The sequence below is a fragment of the Muscardinus avellanarius genome (assembly GCF_963383645.1).
Source record: "Muscardinus avellanarius genome assembly, chromosome: 16".
In the NCBI taxonomy this organism is placed as follows: domain Eukaryota; kingdom Metazoa; phylum Chordata; class Mammalia; order Rodentia; family Gliridae; genus Muscardinus; species Muscardinus avellanarius.
The window spans coordinates 2,893,024-2,912,736 of NC_137802.1; the positions used below are offsets into that span (position 1 = coordinate 2,893,024).

The following is a 19,713-nucleotide window of genomic DNA, read 5'->3' on the forward strand; positions in this document are numbered from 1 at the left end:
TTGGTGAGGCCCTCCAGAATTTAGCGAGGCCCTGTTTCCAAACTAAAGAATAAAAAATCCAGCTGGGGGTGCAGCTCGGAGGTAGAATGCCCCTCAGTACCCCGAAAAAAATAAAAATACACACAACAAAACACAGGGCCTCATTAAGCTGCAGAGGGCCTCACTACGTTGATGGGGTTGGCTGTGAACCCCCGATCCTCCTGTCTCAGTCTCTCAAGTTCTGGGATTACAGGCATGCGCCACCCCGCCTGACTCTCAAATTGTATTTGAAAGAGCAGGGCTGGGGGTGGAGGCCGCTGGCTTACCACGCCCAAGTGCTGACTAAGGAAGACGTGGTTGAGGAGCTGAGGTCCCAGCTTGCGCTTCTGAGTTTGGAAACGAAAGGTCCTGAGTCTCCAGGTGCGCCAGTGACGTCACGCATCACTGAGGAAAGCAGGAAGACCCCACTTGGCCTCCAGGACCACGCCCCCGTGGGTGGCACACATCTGCACATCTGCACGAGCCCCGTGGAGCACGGGGTTCTCCAACAGGTCCTGCGGCTCGAGCACAACCCTGTCACGCTGTGGCAGGGCTGCAAGGTCAGGAGCTGGCCAGCGTGGAAGAAATCACCACCGACTTTGTAACTGAAGAGTCACCCTCAGAGCCAGGAGGCGTGGCGGAGTACACTTGTAAGCCCGGCATCTGGGAGGCTGAGACAGGAGGATCGTGCTTTGCTGACCGCCTCAATTACTTAGTGAGGCTCTCTGCAACTCATTGAGACCCCGTATTAAAAGAAAGAATAAGCCAGGCGTTGTGGCGCACGCTTGTCATCCCAGCATTCGGGAGGCTGAGACAGGAGGATCACACAAGTTCAAAGCCAGCCTCAGCTACTTAGTGAGATTCTCGGCAACTTAGTGAGACCCTGTTTCCAAATAAAGTATAAAATAGGTCTCGGAGTATAGCCCAGAGTGTAGAAAAGCCCCTGGGTTCTACCCTCAGTACCCCCCAAAAAAAAAGTAAAAGAAAGAATAAAGAAGCCAGCTGGAGTGGTGCATGCTTGTAATCCCAGCATTTGGGAGGCTGAGACAAGAGGATCGGGGTTCACGGCTAGCCTCAGCTACTTAGTGAGGCCCTTTGCAACTCAGCGAGACCCTGTTTCAAAATAATAGGGCTAGGGGTGTAGTTCAGAGGTACAATGCCCAGTACCGCAAAGAAAAAAAAAAAAAGGATTCGCCCTCAGTCCTAGAAGTCAGGAATCTAATGTGGGCCTCTCTGGGTTCAATCCAGTTGCAGGGTGCAGGGCCGGCCCCTCCCAGGGGCTACAGGGAGAACCCACATCTCCCTCTTCCAGCTCTGGGGGCCCCGCACCCCTGGCTCAGGCACCTTCCTCCATCCTCAGAGCTGGAAGCGCAGCTTCTCTGCCTCGGAGCCTCCACCTCCCTTTCCTGAGCTCCCTGCATGGTCCAGAAGGATGCTCCATCTCGGGCACTAAACCTCATCCCACCTGGAGCCCTTCTGTCATGGGAGGCGGTATATCCACAGGTGTCAGGTTAGCCGCTGGGCAACTCTGAGGACCAATACTCAGCTGACCACAGCCAGGTCACCCAAGTCACCTGGGCAGGCGAGACCCAGAGCCTGATGTGAGGCCACAGCTCCTAAGGTCAGGGGAAGGAGAGCCTGCCTCGAGGGCCCGAGGAGCGCCCAGCAGGCAAGCAGAGCTCGCCCCTCCCAGGCTCCCGACAACGGGTGGCAACTGCCCCAGGAAGGGGGTGGGCAGAAGGAAGTCATCTGTGGGAGACTCGGATCTGCAGGCAAATGAGCAGAGAGAGGGGACAGCGAGAGGGTTTCAGAGATTGGAAGGAAGGAGTGGAGGACAGGAATAAACAGCAGAACAGAGGGCTTGGCAGCAAGGCAGGCCCAGGCCCAGGTCATCCCGGGCCACTCCTGTACACACCCCAGTCCTGGGTGGCGGCTGCCCCCAATCTACTGGGGATCTGGACCAGTAAGTGTGTCAAGTGAAAGCTCAATCCAAGCCCAGGGTGGTGGTGCACACCTGTGATCCCACTGAGACAGGAGGATCGCAGGCTCAAGGACAGCTTCAGCAAGTAGTGAGGCTCTCCACAACCTAGCGAGACTCTGTTTCAAAATTAAAATATGGCTGAGGAGCCGGCCATGATGGTCACGCTTGTAATGCCAGCGTTTGGGAGGCTGAGACAGGAGGATCGCGGTTTGAGGACAGTCGCAGCTACTTAGTAAGGTTCTTTCCAACTCAGTGAGACCTTGTTTCAAACTAAAGAATAAAAAATAGGGCTGGAGGTGTAGCTCTAAGGTCGAATGTCCCTGGGTTCCATCCCCAGTACCCCCACACACACACACATGGCTGGGGGTATAGCTTGGAGGTAGAATGTCCCTGGAGTCAACCCCCAGTACCCCACATACACACACCAAAAGGGCTTCAGATATAGAGCTTGGAGGGATAATGACCCTGGGTCCAATGCCTAGTACCAAAAAACAAAACAAAACAAAAAAAAACCACCTCAATCCAGGGCTCCCAGGAGCTGACCCTAAGATGGGGCTGCACATGCCTGGACTGTGTGGGGAAAGTTCCCAAGATGGACAAAAGCATTGCAGGGGGTTGCCCTGCAGTTACAGGGAGGTCAGCAAGGTGAAGGCGCCCTGTGACCCTAAAATGCCTGCCAGCTCTGCGTACCCCCATACACACACTCAGTCTCTGCTAGGAGCAGCCTTGGGCAGCCAGGCTCTCCTTCCCAGAGGCGGAGCTCTAGGAGACCCACCACAGGATGCTACCAGAGGAGAGGCGGCACCATGTCTGGGAAGATCCCTCGATGTTTCCCGGAGCCAGGTGCCAGTAAAGCAGGGGCAGGTACCAACATGGAAGAAATGGGCATTCCCCACTGCCCAACCACGCTGCCTCTGAGGCCCTGGCTGCCCAGATTGCAGGCCATGCCTCTGGAGCACTCCTGGCACTGAGTGGCCACATGGAGGTGCCCAGCAGGGAAGGGGCTGTAGCTCGGAGGTTGGATGCCCCTAGGTTCCATCCCCAAACCCGCAAAAATTAAATAAATAAATAAATAAATAAATAAATAAATAGAGAGTGGCCAGTCATGGTGGCACAGCCTTGTGATCCCAGCATTTGGGAGGCTGACACAGGAGGATCTGGGTTCACAGCTAGCCTCAGCTACTTAGTGAGGGCCCTTTGCAATTCGGCGAGACCTTGTTTCAAAATAAAGAATCAAAAATAGGGCTAGAGAAGCCGGGCGTGGTGGCGCACGCTTGTCATCCCAGCATTCGGGAGGCTGAGACCGGAGGATCGCGGTTCGCGGACAGCCTCAGCTACTTAGTGAGGCCCTCTGCAACTCAGTGAGACCTGGTTTCAAAATAAAGAATCAAAAATAGGGCAGGGGGTGTTGAATGCCCCTGGGTCCCATCCCCAGTACTCCAGTAAATAAATAAATAAATAAATAAATAAATAAATAAATAAATAAATAGAGAGTGTATGCTTGGCATATCCAAGGCTCTGGGATTGAGTCCCAGCATGGAGACGCCCAGTGATGACAGGCACGCCTCCCTCAACATCAGTCACCCTGCCAGTGCAGTGGTGTGTGCCTCCCTAGTCCTAGCTACTGGAAAGGCTGAGACAAAGTGAGACGCTGTTTCAAAATAAAACTAAAATAGGGCTGGGTATACCTTGGGGATGGAATGACTCGTGGTTCTGAGGAGCGTGGTGGCGCATGCCTGTAATCCCCAGTACTCGGGAGGTTGAGATAAGACGACTGGAGGTTTGAGGACAGCCTCCGCAATACGGCAAGACTCTCAGAAATCTATTAAGGCCCTATTTCAAAATAAAATCAAATAGAGCTTGGAGACAGAATGTCTCTGGGTTCAATCCCCAGTCAAGGACCAAAAAAAAAAAAAAGGTCACAAATATACCAAGTCCCCAAATCAAAATAACAGACAGGATATGGTAGCACATGCCTATAATCCCAGTATTTGAGAGGCTGAGAAATGAGGATCACAGGGTAGAATCCAGCCTCAACAATTTAGTGAGGCCCTTTACAACTTAAAATTGGGCTGGGGTATAGCACCAAAAAGAAAAAAAAGAAAAAAAGATCCCTAACTAGAGGGTGTGTCGCCTGTACTAAGGATGCCCAAACAGGATGCACAGGGATGCCCACTGAAGGGGATGGAAGGAGATCCTATCAGAGCAGAAAAAGCCACCTGAAGGTACAAACTACACGTTGAATTGGCTATCCATACCTAATATATAAAGTGCAATAAGCCAGGCACACTGGCCCTTTCTTGTAATCCTAGTATTTGGGAGGCTGAGACAGAAGGTTCACAGGTTTAAGGCCAGCCTCAGCAACTTAGCAAAACCCTGTTTCAAAGTTAAAAAAAAAAAAAAGAAAGAAAAAACTGGCATAGCTCAGGGACTGCCCCACTATCACAATAAAAGTAAATTTAAAAAGTAGGGGGTCGGGGGATATAGTTCAGTAGTAGAATGCCTCTAGTCTCAACCGCCAGTATAAAAATGCATTAATTAAGCCGGGCGTGGTGGCGCACGCTTGTCATCCCCACGCTTGGGAGGCTGAGACAGGAGGATCCCACAGCTTCGAAGCCAGCCTCAGGTACTGAGTGAGGCTCTCAGCAACTTAGTGAGACCCTGTTTCCAAATAAAGTATAAAATAGGGCTGGGAGTGTAGCCCGGAGGTAGAAAGCCCCTGGGTTCCACTCCCAGTACCACCAAAAAAAAAAAAATTAATTAGCCAGGCAGGTGACGCATGCTTGCAATCCCAGCATTCGGGAGGCTGAGACTGGAGGACTTTGGTTTGCAAACAGCCTCAGCTACTTAGTGAGGCCCTCCGCAACTTAGTGAGCCCTGTTTCAAAATAAAGAATAAAAAGCCAGGCGTGGTGACACACTGGTAATCCCAGCATTTGGAAGGCTGAGGCAGGAGGATCCTGGTTCGCAGACAGCCTCAGCTTAGTGAGGCCCTTTCTAATTCAGTGAGACCCTGTTCCAAAATAAAAAATAATCAAGACTAAAAACTAGGGTGGGGGGTGCAGCTCAGAGGTAGAATGCCCCTGAGTTCCATCTCTAGTAGTACCACAAAAAAAAAAAAAAAAAAAAGAAGAAAGAATAAAGAATAGGACTGGGGGTGTAGTTGGAGGTAGAATGCCCCTGGGTTCCATCCCCAATGCCGAAAAACAAACTCACATTAATTAATTAATTAATTGGAGGTCAATCAGCTCCTCTGTCAGTACAAGTTAGTTTTGCATGTTAACCAAGGGGCAGCAGGCTGTAGACAGAAAGCAAGGAAGGGGACCAGAGCTGCGCAAAATAACCTCGTCATCACTCAGGGAAGTCACACGGGCTTCTAGAAAAGTGCAGCGAGGTGGCAAGAACTCCAGATTCCCAGCCAGAGGGGGCTGAAGGTGCCTGGAGCAAATCCCTACCTTCCCTGCCCCCTCTGGTGCCCGCCACCTTGGTTGGCGCAGGTCCAGCCCGCATCTGGCCCCGGCGGCATCAGACCAGCTAGCTGCCCTCCTCTCAGACGGCCTATCCAGGAAGAAGGCTTTTTAATGCTACAACGACCTAAGTATCCTGCTTGGCCATCCTTCGATAAAGCCGGGCGCTCGGTGGCCACTCAGTGTCCCTGTTCTTCCTTAATCTAGGTCACAGGCAGGGGGAAGGGACCTGAGGGAAGGAAATGATACCCACAGTTACAATTCTACTTCTGGAAAACTGTTTCCACGCCCTGACTTTCTTTGAGGTTGCTGCTTGAGGTTGGCCTCCCCATTCCAGGGTCCCACACCCTCAGCTCTTCTATGGGGGCTGAAGCGGCCTGCCTGCTAGGTAGCCCGGCATCCCTGGGGTGCCGGCCAGAAGACAAAGCCCTGAAACCTTTAAGTTTCCCCGCCTGGCTCCAGGAAGCCAACGGGGCATACGTTTCCACAACCAAGCGGGGATTTCTCCAGGGCTTACTCAAGGATCCCCCTGTCTCCTCTTCCCAGGGCAGTTCCCATGAAGAGTCCAGAGTTCCACGTCGGGCCAGCACCCTGCGTCTTACGCCTGTGGTCACCTGTGAGGGCCACTGATGGAAGCACCTGCGATCTCTTTCGAGTGGGGGGAGGGCGACTCTCGGGGAGCGGGAGACCGACCCGAATCGCCCTCAAAGCGGGTAAACTGAGGCTCCAGGAGGAAGGCCACCAACAACCGGGTCTGGGGCGGCGCCTTTTGGACAGTGCTTCCCCCAGGGCAGCCCGGGAACCGCTGCTCGGGGGTAAACTGAGCCCGGGGGGCCGGAGAGGATGTGCAGGGCTGAAGTCCTGGGCAGTCGGGGCAGAAGGCGGAACCGGGCCTGGAAGACGGGCTGGAGGCCGAGAAGGCCCGGCGGACAGGGCGGCCGGGGCGCTGACCACAGCGGGCTGCCCCGCTCCGCGCCCGCTCACCTCGTCCTCCTTGTGGTTCCGGATGCCGCGGACCAGATCCTGCAGGTTCTTGTCGAACATGCGGTCGATGCTGCCCTTGACCATCTTGAGGGCCATCGCGACGGCCCACGGGCTCGGGCCCCCGGAGGACCGCGGCCGGGCGCCGTGCGGGGGCCCGGAGACCGCGCCTACCGCCCGGGGAGGGCTCCGCTGCCGGCCGCCGCGGCGAGGCGGGCGCCCAGGCCAGGGCGGCGGCGGGGTCCGGGGACAGGGGCGGCGGCGACGACCCGCTGGACGAGGGCCCGCGCGCTCCAGCTCCCAGCCGCTCGCAAATGGCGGACAAGATGGCGGCAGGTCAGCTGACGGTGGCCGCCCGGTCCCAGTCGGCCCTCCCCGGAAGCCCCGCCCCTTCGCCTCGTCTCCCTGACGACGAGCCGCCTCCCAATGGCCACACGGTCACCGCCCTTTTGGACCGCTCGGTCCCGCCCCTTCCGACTCAGGTATCTGCCATGTTATTGGTCAGTGTTCTCTATAACTCCACCTACTTCCTCGTTCCGCGTTCTAACCACGCCCCCGAGAGGCCTCGGCGTCCCGCCCCTGGGCTAAGTGACAGCTGTGGGCGGGGCCTCGTGTGGGCGGGGCCTGGGGTAGGCGGGGCGCCCACGTGGAGCTCCCCAAGCAAGTTCCAGAGCAGGAAGCCAGCTCCGCCTTTTGTGAATCTGAAAGATGACGCTTCCTGAGAACCTCTAAACCCACTCAGCAGTGAACCAATCCTGTGTGCCCTGCAGTCTGACAAAATCCTAGGACGTGGGAAGAGCAGGGACCAACTTGCCCACAGGAAGAAACTGAAGCCAGCGCTGGGATCCGGGGTAATCATTCATTCAAGGCCTTACTGTGTGCCAGGCATAGGAAGGAGCCCTTGACCAAGAGCAGTGATTGAGGTACCCGTGGTGCCAGCCGAGCAGGATACCCCATTAACGGAGTAGAAAAGCCCAGCCCGTGCCTGCCATCCCAGCTACAAGGAAGGCTTCGCAGGAGAATCACAAATTTGAGGCCACATTGGGCAATTTAGCGAGACTGTCTCAAAATGAAATACTCAAAGAAGTGTCATGGCGCTTGCTTGTAATCCCAGAACTTAAACGGCGAGTCAGGTGGATTGAAGGTTCTAAGCCAGCCTCCGGAATTTAGCAGAACTCTCAACAACATACCGAGACCCTGTTTCAAGGCAGAAACTAAAATGGGCCTGGGAAGCCGGGCGTGGTGGCTCACGTTTGTAATTCCAGCATTTGGGAGGCGGAGACAGGAGGATCGAGGGTTTGTGGTCAGCCTCAGCTACTTAGCGAAACCCTTTGAAACTCAGTGAGACCCTTTCTCAAAGAAAGAAAAAATAGAGGGCTGAAGGTGTCGCTCTGAGGTAGCATGTTGCCGGGTTCCATCCCCAGTGCCACAAAAAAATAAAATGAAATGAAATAGGCCTGGGGTGTAACTCGTAAGTAGAAGGCCCCTGGATTCAATCTCCAGAACCACAAAAAATATATATAAGGGATTAAGAGCCGGGTGTGGTGGCTCATGCTTGTAATCCTAGCTCTTGAGAGGCTGAGACAGAAGGATCGCACCGTTTCGAAGCCAGCCTCAGCTACTCGGTGAGGCCCTCAGCAACTTAGTGAGACCATGAAAGTATAAAATAGGTCTGGGAGTAGAGCCCAGAGGTAGAAAAGCCCCTGGGTTCCACCCTCAGTACCACAAAAAGTTATAATAGTATAATACTACTAATACTATTAATAATAATAATAATGAATAGGGCTAGGGGTATGCCCCTGGGTTCCATCCCAAGTACTGGGGAAAAAATAGGTCTTGGGGTGTCACTTGGAGGTAGATGGCCCTGGGTTCCATTGCCAGTACTGCAAAATAAATAAATATAAAGGAAGACTGAAGCTGGTGGGCTGCCTGAAACTGTTAGGGCAGCCAGCAGGGGGCAATGCTAGTTAGGCTCAGAGAAAGCCCCGCCTCCCTGGAAAGACCTGGCCTGAGGTTTAGACATGTTACTATCCCAGCTCCAGCCTTGACTCAGTTCCCTGATTCACAAATGACCGACGCCTCACCCACCCGACTACTCACTCGTCCCCACATCCATTCATCCAGCCGGCCAGCCACCCATTCAATTCTTCCACCCATTTATCCATTCATCCATCCACCAAACCAAACACCTATCTCTCCAGCCAGCCAGCCAGCCAGCCTCCGTTCCCTCAGTTCATTCACAACAGTACACCAAGTTTGTTTGTTTATGCACTCCTGGGGATGGTACCCAGCAGTGCCCTGCTACTGAGCCATATCCCCAGGCTCCCCAAGTCCTCCCCTTTTCATTTTGATTTTTTGTTTGTTTCTTATTTATTTATATATTGCAGTTCTAGGTGTTGAACCCAGCGGCATCCTACCTCTATTCTACACCCCAGCCCTATTTTTTTCTTTTTTCTTTCTTTCTTTCTTTTTTTTTTTTTTTTTTTTTTTTTTTTACAGTACTGGGGATGGAACCCAGGGGCATTCTACCTCCGAGCTACACCCTAACCCTATTTCTTAGTCTTTATTTTGAAACAGGGTCTCACTGAGTCGTGGAGGACCTCACAGAATCGCTGAGGCTGGCAGAGAACTTGTGATTCTCCTGTCTCAGTCTCCCAAATACTGAGATTAACAGGCACGCACCACAACACCTGGCTAACTTAAATTTTAAAAAGAGTAGTGAAAGTCAACTCTCTCACTAAGAAAAGAAGGCAGGAGATATATTACGTAGAGACGTCCACCTCCCTCTATGTAAGGAAGTCCCCGAAGCCGGCTCATCCTCGGGCCTTGGTCTTCCCCAAACAACAGTAGAATCTAAGACTCTCTTGTCCAGCCTTGGGCATGGCGCTGTCCGTGGTGCTGAAAACCCTCACTCTCCCCAATTTGTCTCTCTGAGCCAGGGTCTGGGCCTCTGAGATTGGAGACCCTGGTGTCTGTCTGTCTGGCGCTCTCTCTCTCTCTCTCTCTCTCTCTCTCTCTCTCTCTCTCTCCCTCCCTCCCTCCCTCCTTTTTACTTTTGGTGTACTAAAAATTGAACCTAGGGCACTCTACACTGAACATTAGGCTCACTCCTTTTTTTTTTTCCCCCTCAATACTCTAAATGGAACCCAGGGGCATTCTACCTCTGAGCGACACCCCCAGCCCTGATTTTTTATTCTTTACGTTTTATTTATTTATTTATTTATTTATTTATTTATTGCAGTACTGGGGATGGAACCCAGGTGCTTTCAACCTCCAGTTTATTCCCCCAGACCTATTTTTTATTTTAATTAATTTATTTATTGGTGGTACTAGGGATGGGACCCAGGGGCCTTCTACCTCAGGGCTACACTCCCAGACCTATTTTATATTTTTATTTGGAAACAGGGTCTCACTAAGTAGCCGAGGCTGGCTTCGAACCTGTGCAATTTTCCTGTCTCAGCCTCCCAAGCACAGGGATTACAAGCGTGCGCCACCACGCCCAGCTTTTATTCTTTATTTTGAAACAGCATCTCACTGACTTGCAGATGGCCTCACTACGTAGCCACGCCCAGACCCCAATTTTATTTCTTTTTGGGAACAGGGTCTCACTAAGTTGCAGAAGTCCTCACTAAGTACCTGAGGCTGGCTGACTGTGAACCTGTGATCCTCCTGTCTCAGCCTCCCAAGGACTGCGATTATAAACTTGCACCACCACTGGCCATATTTTTTCTTTTTCTTTTTTCTTTTTGCTTTTTTTTTGGGGGGGGGGTTTCTGGGTATGGAACCCAGGGGCATTCTACTTCTGAGCTACACCCACTGCCCTATTTTTTATTCTTTATTCTGAAACTGGGTCTCACTGAGTTGCAGAGGGCCCCACTAAGTGCCTGAGGCTGTCCACAAACCGAGATCCTCCAGTCTCACCCTCCTGAATGCTGGGATTGCAAGTGTGCACCACCACGCCTGGCATATTTTTTCTTATTAATACAGTATTTATTTGTCTTTTCCCTGTCAAACCCTGAGCCAGCCACTTTGCCCAGGCTGCTTGGGTAGGTCTAGAAAAAGAAACCTACAGGGCAGACAAGACATGGGAGGATAGAGCTGGGCATGGTGCCGCACGCTTGTAATCCCAGCATTTGGGAGGCTGAGGCAGAAGGATTGTGGTTAGCAGACAGCCTCAGCCACTTAGTGAGACCTTCAGCAATCCAGTGAGACCTTGTTTCAAAATAAAGAATAAAAAATAGGGCTGGGGGTATAGCTCAAAAGTCGAATGTCCCGGGGTTCCATCCCCATTACCACAAAATACATACATACATACATACATACATACATACATACATACACCCCAATATGGTGGCACACACTTGTAATCCCAACATTTGGGAGGCTAAGACAGGAGGATCTGGGTTTGCAGACAGCCTCAGGTACTTAGTGAGGCGCTTTGCAACTCAGTGAGACCCGGTTTCAAAATAAAAAATAAAAAATAGGGAAGGAAGCCGGGTGTAGTGGTGCACGCTTGTAATTCCAGCATTTGGGAGGCTGAGACCGGAGGATCTTGGTTTGTGGACAGCCTCAGCTACTTAGTGAGGCCCTCTACAAGACAGTGAAACCAGGTTTCAAAATAAAGAATAAAAAATAGGGTAGGGGAGTTGGGCGCAGTGGCGCATACTTGTAATCCCAGCATTTGGGAGGCTGAGACGCATTTGGGAGGATCGCGGTTCGTGGATAGGCTCAGCTACTTAGTGAGCCCCTCTGCAACTCAGTGAGACTCTGTTTCAAAATAAAGAATAAAAAACTGGTCAGGGGGTGTAGATTGGAGGTCAAATGCCCCTGGGTTCTATCCCCAGACCCACCAAAAAAAAAAAAATAGGGCAGGGGTGTAGCTCAGAGGTCAAATGCCCTTGGGTTCCATTCCCGGACGTACAAATAAATAAATAAATAAAATAATAAAGAATAAAAAATAGGGCAGGGGTGCAGCTCAGAGCTCAAATGCCTCTGGGTTCCATTCCCAGACCTGGAAAAAAAAAAAAAAAGGGATGGAGATGTAGCTTGTAGCTTGGAGGTAGAATGCCCCCTGGGTTCAATTCCCAGTACCACAAAATAAATAAATTAATAGCCAGGCTAGGGGGGACTGGTTTGCAATCCCAGTACTTGGGAGGCTGAGACTGCAGGATCAGTTTTCTGGCCAGCATCAGCAGTTTAGTGAGGGCCTCTGCAACTTAGTGCAACCCTATTTCAAAATAAGGAATAAAAAATAGGGCTGGGAGTCAGGCGTGGTGGCACACACTTGTCATCCCAGCATTCGGGAGGCTGAGACAGGAGGATCACGGTTCACGAACAGCCTCAGCTACTTAGACTGCCCCTGGGTTCCAGTCCCTGTATTGCAAAAAAAAAAAAAAAAAGTTTTAACCAAAAATCATAATTAAGGAAGATAGCAAAGCTGTCTTGGGATGACTGCAGGAAAAACATCAAGGCAGTCCAGGATGAATCAGGGAAGGAGAGGGGGAAAAAAGGAAGTTGTCAGGGTCTTTGCTTATGGGTCGGGGTCCCTGGTTATTGGTCTATTTGGTCCTTGGAATTTTTTTTTTTTTTTTTTTTTTGTGTGTGTGTGGTACTGGAGAGGGAACCTCCCCAGCCTTATTTTTTATTCTTTTTATTTATTTTTATTTTTTATTTTTTGGTGGTACTGGGGGTGGAACCCAGGGGCTTTCTACCTCCGGGCTATACTCCCAGACCCATTTTCTATTTTATTTGGAAACAGGGTCTCACTAAGTTGCTGAGAGCCTCACTAAGTAGCTGAGGCTGGCTTCGAACCTGTGCGATCCTCCTGTCTCCGCCTCCCAAGCTCGGGGATGACCAGCGTGCACCACCACGCCCGGCTTTGGTCCTTGGAATGTTGTCTGTGCACAAACAAAAAAAATCCCACCTGGGTGGGCAGTTTGTGTCCCTCCCAAGCCTGACTGAGGTGACCACAAAGCAGCTACCATAAGGCCATCAACAGGTATATTTCCGAGGTAGAAAGTGCTTGAGTTCAATTCCCTGCAACACACACACACACACACACACACACACACACACACACACACACTCCCCTGGTTCCTCAGTTATTACTCAGGCTTCCAGAAATAGAGCCGAGCTTGCACATATATTTAGAAGGATTTATTTTAAGAAACTGACTCATGCAATCGTGTGGCTTGGCAAATCCAACATCTCCAGGCCCGACTCAAGACCCAGGGAAGGGGAGATGCTATGAGTCATATTCAAAGGCACCCTGGGAAACGTGGTGCGGGCCTGTGAGCCCAGGACTTGGGAGGCCAACACAGGAGGGTCTTAAGCTTCAGGTCAGCCTCAGCCATGTAGCAAGAGCCTGTTTCTAAATAAAAAATAGCCAGGCGTGGTGGCCCCCACCTGTAATCCTAGAACTTGGGGCGCTGAGACAGGAGAATGCGGGTTTGAAAATGGTCTCAGCAAATGACGAAACTCTTATCTAGTGAGACCCTGTCTCAGAATAAAAATAAAAGCCGGGCCTAGTGGTGCAGGCTTGAAATTCCAGCATTCGGGAGGCTGAGACAGGAGGATTGTGGTTCGCAGACAGCCTCAGCTACTTAGGCCCTTTGCAACTCAGTGAGACCCTGTTTCAAATTAAAGAATGAGAAGTAGGCCGGGCATGGTGGCACACACTTGTAATCCCCGCGCTTGGGAGGCTGAGACAGGAGGATCACACAGGTTCGAAGCCAGCCTCAGCTACTTAGTGAGGCTCTCAGCAACTTAGTGAGACCCTGTTTCCAAATGAAATTTAAAAAAAACTAAATAAAAAATAAATAAAATAGGGCATAGCCCAGAGATAGAAGACCCCTGGTTTCCATCCCTAGTACTACAAAGTAAATAAATAAATAAAAAATGTTACGGATTGGGAGAGTATGGTTGTGGGGAAACTCTTCCTGAGGACCCCTGTTAGGGTCCCAGACACACTTTCCCTCAAACCACAACAAAACCCAAAATGACCAAAAACAGAAAAACCGTGGGTTCTTGTCCCAAGCTAAGAATAAATATGTATAGCTTGGACAGTTGCTGAAGATTTAAAAAAGTTTATTAAAAAGATAGAAATACAGAAAATAGAAATACAGAAAACAGCCGGGCGTGGTGGTGCACGCTTGTGATCCCCGCGCTTGGGAGGCAGAGACAGGAGTATCGCGCAGGTTCGAAGCCAGCCGCCCTGGCTTAGGAGACCCTGTTTCCAAATTAAAATATAAAAATATAGGTCTGGGAGTGTAGCCCAGAGGTAGAAGGGCTTCCAGTAACCCCAGTACCACCAAAAAAAAAAAAAAAAAAAAGAAATACAGAAAACAGTTACAGCCCCATGCCAAAATGGCGTGGTGGGGAGGGTGGCCCGGGCCAACTCACCACTTCCAAGATACAGCACGTGGATCGGAAATTTTATACCCATGACCTCCATCTTGTTTGCATAATTCTGACGTAGTGAATGTCCCTGTAAGGTACCTCCCCTGAACCCTGTAAGGTACCTCCCCCAGCAAGGTGTCTCCTTTTCATGAAGGTCGACCCCTCCTACCATCTTAGCTGGCTTACCATGTAGATCTGTCTTTAGATAAAGGTCTAGTTCTCCTCTCCTATTTTTTTTTTTTTTTGGTGGTACTGGGGGTGGAACCCAGAGGCTTTCTACCTCCAGGCTATACTCCCTTTTTTTATAATATATATATATATATATATATATATATATATATATATATATTTTTTTTTTTTTTTTTTTTTGGTGGTACTGGGGTTCCTGGAAGCCCTTCTACCTCTGGGCTACACTCCCAGACCTATTTTTACATTTTTATTTGGAAACAGGGTCTCCTAAGCCAGCGTGCACGGCTGGCTTCGAACCTGCGCGATCCTCCTGTCTCAGCCTCCCAAGCACGGGGATTACAAGCGTGCGCCACCACGCCCGGCTTTCTCCTCTCCTATTGACTGGTTAATTGCTTTTAGCTAGGTTAATTTCCATTGGAATAGTTGCCTGCTTTTAGGCAGAAACCAAGTCCTTGCACAAATTTGCCCCTCACCCAATTTTTGAAATATATTAATAATCATAGCTTTCTCAAATCTTCCTAGGCCATTCCCAATACTGGTACAAAAAATAGGAGCCGGGCATGGCGGCGCGCGCTTGTCATCACAGCGCTTGGGAGGCTGAGACAGGAGGATCGCACAGGTTCGAAGCCAGCCTCAGCTACTGAGTGAGGCTCTCTGCAACTTAGTGAGACCCTGTTTCCAAATAAAGTATAAAACAGGTAAATAGGTCTGGGAGTATAGCCTGGAGGGAGAAAGCCTCTGGGTTCTACCCCCAGTACCACCAAAAAAAAAAAAAATCTGGGGTGTAGCTCAGAGGTAGCGAACCCCTGGATTCAATCCCCAGTACCTAGCACAAACCAAACCACAAACACTGGTTGGGGTAGAATTCTCTCTTCTCTGGACTTTCATTTTTTCCTCCTCTCCTTTAGCAGACTGGATGAGCTCTGTTGCTGAAGAGTTTTGCAGTGGGGAAGAGAGATTCCATTTGGTTTTGAATAATGCAACAAGGAAAACACTGAAATTTATACTTTCAGGACAGGGAGAAGGGGGGCAGAGGGTGGAAAATTACTAAGATGATACATGAACTAGGCATGGTGGCCCACGCCTGTAAGTCCCAGTATTTGGGAGGCTGATGCTGGAGGATCTTAGATGGAAGGACAGCCTCTGCAAAGTAGCGAAACTCTCAGCAACCTATTGAGACCCTGTTTCAAAATAAAAAAAAGTAAAGCCAGGTGAGGTGACCTGTAATTCCAGACCTTGGATGGCTGAGATGGGAGTATTGCAGGTTCGCAGCCAGCCTCAGCTAAGCAATTTAGACCGGCAAAAAAAAAAAAAAAAAAAAAAAAAAAAAAAGGTAGTCCTACCTCTGAGGCACATCCCAGACCTTTTTTTTTTTTTGCGGGTCTGGGGGTGGAACCCAGGGGCATTCAACCTCCGAGCTACGCCCTCAGTCCTCTTTTTTTATTCTTTATTTTGAAACCGGGTCTCACTGACTTGCTGAGGCCTCACTATGTAGCTGAGGCTGTCCGCGAATCGTGATCCTCCGGTCTCAGCCTCCCGAATGCTGGGATGACGGCGTGCGCCACCATGCCTGGCTGTAGAACTGCTTTTAAGCCGGGTGTGCGCTAATAGACTACTGTTGGCCTTACAGTTGTCTGGCTCTGGGATCTATCTGAGCACAGTAAAACAAACAAACAAAAATAAATGCATAAATAAATAAAGGATTCCTATAAGAGCCCCAAACAAAAGTAATTCTATCTTGTCTCAAGTCTTCCTCAAAACACTCCCAAAAATGTCCCCACAGTCTTGCGTAAGACTTGCCTAACAATCATCCCCCTGCGGATCAGAGCCCTGTGCTTAAGAGAAAGTCCCATTACCCTGCTTGACCTTGTAACAACCGCCTGTGGCAATCGTTAACCTTGGGCTTCCTGTTTCAGCAGAATCTCCCTTTTACAACTCTGGCTGTAATAGCTAACTACCACTCCCCATTTCGGTAACACTTTTCCTTAAACAAGGTACCTAGTCTGGCTTGGTGGCTCAAGCCCATAACCCTGTCCTTGGGAGGCTGAGACCGGAGGGTCTCAGGTTTGAGAACAGACTCAGTAAGGAGTGAGATTTGTCATAAAAAGTAGCGGAACCCTGTCTCCAGATAAATAAATTCGGATCCAGGCGTGGTGGCGCATTCTTGTAATCTTAGTTACTTGGGAGGCTGAGACAGGAGGATCGCGGTTCGCAGACAGCCTCAGCTACTTAATGAGGCCCTTTGCAACTCGGTGAGACCCTGTTTCAAAATAAAGAATAGAGCCGGGCGTGGTGGCGCGCGCTTGTAATCCCAGTACATGGGAGGCTGAGACGGGAGGATCGGATCGCGCAGGTTCGAAGCCAGCCTCGGCTACTTAGTGAGGCTCTCGGCAACTTAGTGAGACCCTGTTTCCAAATAAAGTATGAAATAGATCTGGGAGTATAGCCCGGAGGTAGAAAAGCCTAGAATCGCAAAAAAAAAAAAAAAAAAGAATAAAAAACTGGAGAGTCCAGGGGAAGGTGCCACTTGAAGCCTTTATTAGCTGGCCAGCGGCGGCACCCTCAGTCTAGAAATCTGACAGGAGGGGCGGCTGACTCAGTGAGGGCAGGGGTCTATGACGGAGAAAACCACGAGAGGGCGAGCCACCATTATGCTCAAATAAGCAAGCAGGTTTACAGAAGCAGAAACTTGGGGTTAGCTGAGGCCGTGTGCCGGGCTTAGTCACGTGGGGTTCGAGGTCAGGGGGTGGTGGGTGATGCCTGGGCTGGACCTAAGGTTAGATTCTTGGGAGGGGTCCTTTGTTTCCCACAAATCACAGGAATTTCAAGTGGGAGATAGGCCATTATGATTTTTTATTTTATTTTTTATTTTTGGTGGTACTGGGGGTGGAACCCAGAGGCTTTCTAGCTCCGGGCTACACTCCCAGACCTATTTTATATTTTATTTGGAAACAGGGTCTCACTAAGTTGCCGAGAGCCTCACTCAGTAGCCGAGGCTGGCTTCGAACCCGCGCGATCCTCCCGTCTCAGCCTCCCAAGCGCTGTGATGACAAGCGCGCGCCGCCATGCCGTGAAGTCTCTAAATTTTAAAACTATATATTTTTTTCTCCTGGCCTTCCAGCTTGCCGCCTTTTTCCTTTTGCTATTCCAGGGAAAGGACGGTTCATTTTATTCCTTAGGTCAGTATCGGGTATCCAGAGCCAGTGCATAAAAATGCTCAGTCAAGGACATTCGCGTTGAAGGTGTCTTGTGCAGGGAGCAGGACCTTGGACTCCTAGTCCCGTACCGGAAGATTTTTGGTTCCGTCCGGCGGGGTGGCGGGAAGCGGGATGGAGGGAGGCGGGATTCGAACTCGCCGCTTAGGCCCGCCCCTAGGGTTTCCCGGGTTCCCCGTTTCCGGGCCAGCGGGGGCGAGCGAGGGCAGTCGAGGACGTGCGTGCCCGCGCCCGCGCGCGCGCGCGCGTCCGTGCGTGGCCACGCCCCGGCGGGTGAGTCCACGGGGGCGGGGCGGCGCAGGGGGGCGCGCGCGGCGCGGCGGGCGGAGCCGCGTGCGCGCGCCGCCTCCTCGCGCCCGGCCCCCCCCGCGCGCGCGGGCCGAGTGGTTTCGCCCGGCCCCCGGCTCATTGTGCTCGCCTCACGCCGGCCCAAGATGGCGGCGGCGCTGGAGGCCCCGGGCCTGTGACCACAAAGAGGGAGCCGGGGCCGGACGGGAGCGCGGCGGCGGCGGCCAGGCCCCGCCGGGCCCTCTCCCCGCAGCCCCCCGCGCCGCCCGCGCCGCCCCCCGCCCGCCTCCCGGCGGCCGCCCCTCCCCCAACCGCCCGCCTAGCATGGTGCGGCGGCCGCGCGCGCCGACATGGGGGAGAAGCTGGAGCTGAGACTCAAGTCGCCCGTGGGGGCCGAGCCCGCCGTCTACCCGTGGCCGCTGCCGGTCTACGTGAGTGGCGCCGGGCGCGGGGCGGGCCGGGCGGCGGCGGGCCGGGGGCCGCGGCGGCCGTTCCTCCTGGCGCCCGCACGGCTGCCGTTGCGCCGGCTCCGGGGCGGCCCGCTCCCAGCCGGGCAGGGCCGGGCAGGGCCGGCGCGTGTGGACGCCCCTTCCCCCCATCATGGAAGTGGGTCCGGGGAGGTGACAGGTCCAGAGGTGTCACCCCGGGGGCCCAGGGTGGGGAGATCGGGCGCTCCGCGTCCCGGGCGCGGTGGTGGAAGCTGACTCGGGCCGGGGTGTGGACTGGTCCCCCTCCCTGGGTCTGTCGGGGAGCCCCGCGGCTCGTGAGCGCCCGGCGGTGGCGTGCGTGCGTGTGTCAGGTGCAGGAGAGGCGGCGGTCGCGGCCGCCGGGCACGGTGGAGGGCTGGGGCCGGGATGCTCTGGCCTTTCTGGGTAGGCAGCCCCGGGAGCGCCCAGCAAGGGAAAAACTCCTCCTTCTGGTGTCCACCCTGCTGGCTTCCACCCCGCCTCTATTTAGGACTCTTCGCATTAGGCCGTGGAACTTTCAAGTGAAGTTTAAAGTTTTTAATTGATTTTTTCTCCCCCTCTCAGTTGACATATAGCATAATTTGCCCCTTTTTTTTTGTGGTACTGGGGATGGAACTTCGAGAGGGGCATTCTATCTCACTCAGCTCTACACCCCCAGCCCTCTTCCCCTTTTATTTCTTTTTCTTTTTGTGGTACTGGGGGTTGGACTCAGGGGCATTCTACCTCCCACCGAGCTACTTTTTTATTTTTGTTTTTGAAACAGCGTCTCGTTGGGGTGCCGAGAGTCTTACTGAGTTGCTGGGGCTGGTCTTGAACCTGAGATCCTACTGTTTTAGCCTTCCAAGTACTGGGATTTCTGTCTTGCATGCCCCTGCCAGGTTAGTGTTTCTTGATTATTCAGAATAACGTGGCTCCAGAGGTTTGGGGCTAGTTTTTGACAGAAGTCTTGCCTTCACTTGGAGGAAGCCTAGGAGTAGGGCCAGTGGGCCTGCACAGAGCTGATGGTCATCTTCTGCACTCTAAAGGCTGCCACTTTTGGGGTGTCGAAAGAGCTAAGAAATCCACCAGAACCAGACAGAATGGTGTTGCTAGGTTGCCTCTGCCTTTTCCCCCTGGTACTAAGGTGAAAGTTCACCCAGTGACAGCAGCCCGCCCTGTGTGAATAAAGCCTTCAGTTGAGCCTGGCGGGAGCTGGCTTCCCAGTAGTGGGCGGGACTGCACCCCCAGCGCCTTTGGCCGGACCCTGCTTGGCAGGGACTGACTAGTGCCGGCCCCAGGGTGGCGCTGGGGCATCCGAGGCCTTTCCCCGCCATGGTCGTCATGCATCCTGTGACTGAGGGCCAGCACTTGGGAATCAGAATTCTTCCTTAGCCTGAGTAGGCCTCAGGGGCTTTTTTATTTAGTTTTGCAATGGGGATGAAACCCAGGGGTGCTCTACCTCTGAGCATATCCCCAGCCTTTTTATTTTGGGGCCAGGACTCAGTAAGTTTCGCAGGCTGGCCTTGTGATTTTCCTGTCTTGCCCTCCCCAGTAACTGGGATGGCAGGCATGTGTCATCATGGTGCCTCTTGGAAGCAGGGATTTCTCACAGCTTTGTGTGTGTGTGTGTTGCTGGGGATGGAACCCAGGGGGATTCTACCTCTGAGCTACACCCCCAGCCCTATTTTTTATTCTTATTTATTTATTTATTTTTGCAGTACTGGGGGTGGA

General features: G+C 52.1%; 2 protein-coding genes across 2 annotated transcripts in view; one reads left to right on the forward strand and one right to left on the reverse strand.

Annotated features, from left to right (window-relative positions):
- The window catches only part of AP3D1 (adaptor related protein complex 3 subunit delta 1), a gene marked incomplete at both ends in the record, with an annotated part of 57,577 nt that extends 51,032 nt beyond the window's left edge, over window positions 1–6,545 (reverse strand). The window contains one exon of the mRNA XM_080713898.1: window positions 6,450–6,545. Within this exon, the coding sequence (XP_080570024.1) occupies window positions 6,450–6,545 (96 nt within the window). The remainder of the gene's footprint in view (window positions 1–6,449) is intronic.
- An 11,341-nt stretch (window positions 6,546–17,886) lies between these two features.
- DOT1L (DOT1 like histone lysine methyltransferase) overlaps window positions 17,887–19,713 on the forward strand; it is a gene marked incomplete at both ends in the record, with an annotated part of 60,901 nt that continues 59,074 nt past the window's right edge. Inside the window, one exon of the mRNA XM_080713577.1 lies at window positions 17,887–17,967. Coding sequence (XP_080569703.1) covers window positions 17,887–17,967 — 81 coding nt within the window. The remainder of the gene's footprint in view (window positions 17,968–19,713) is intronic.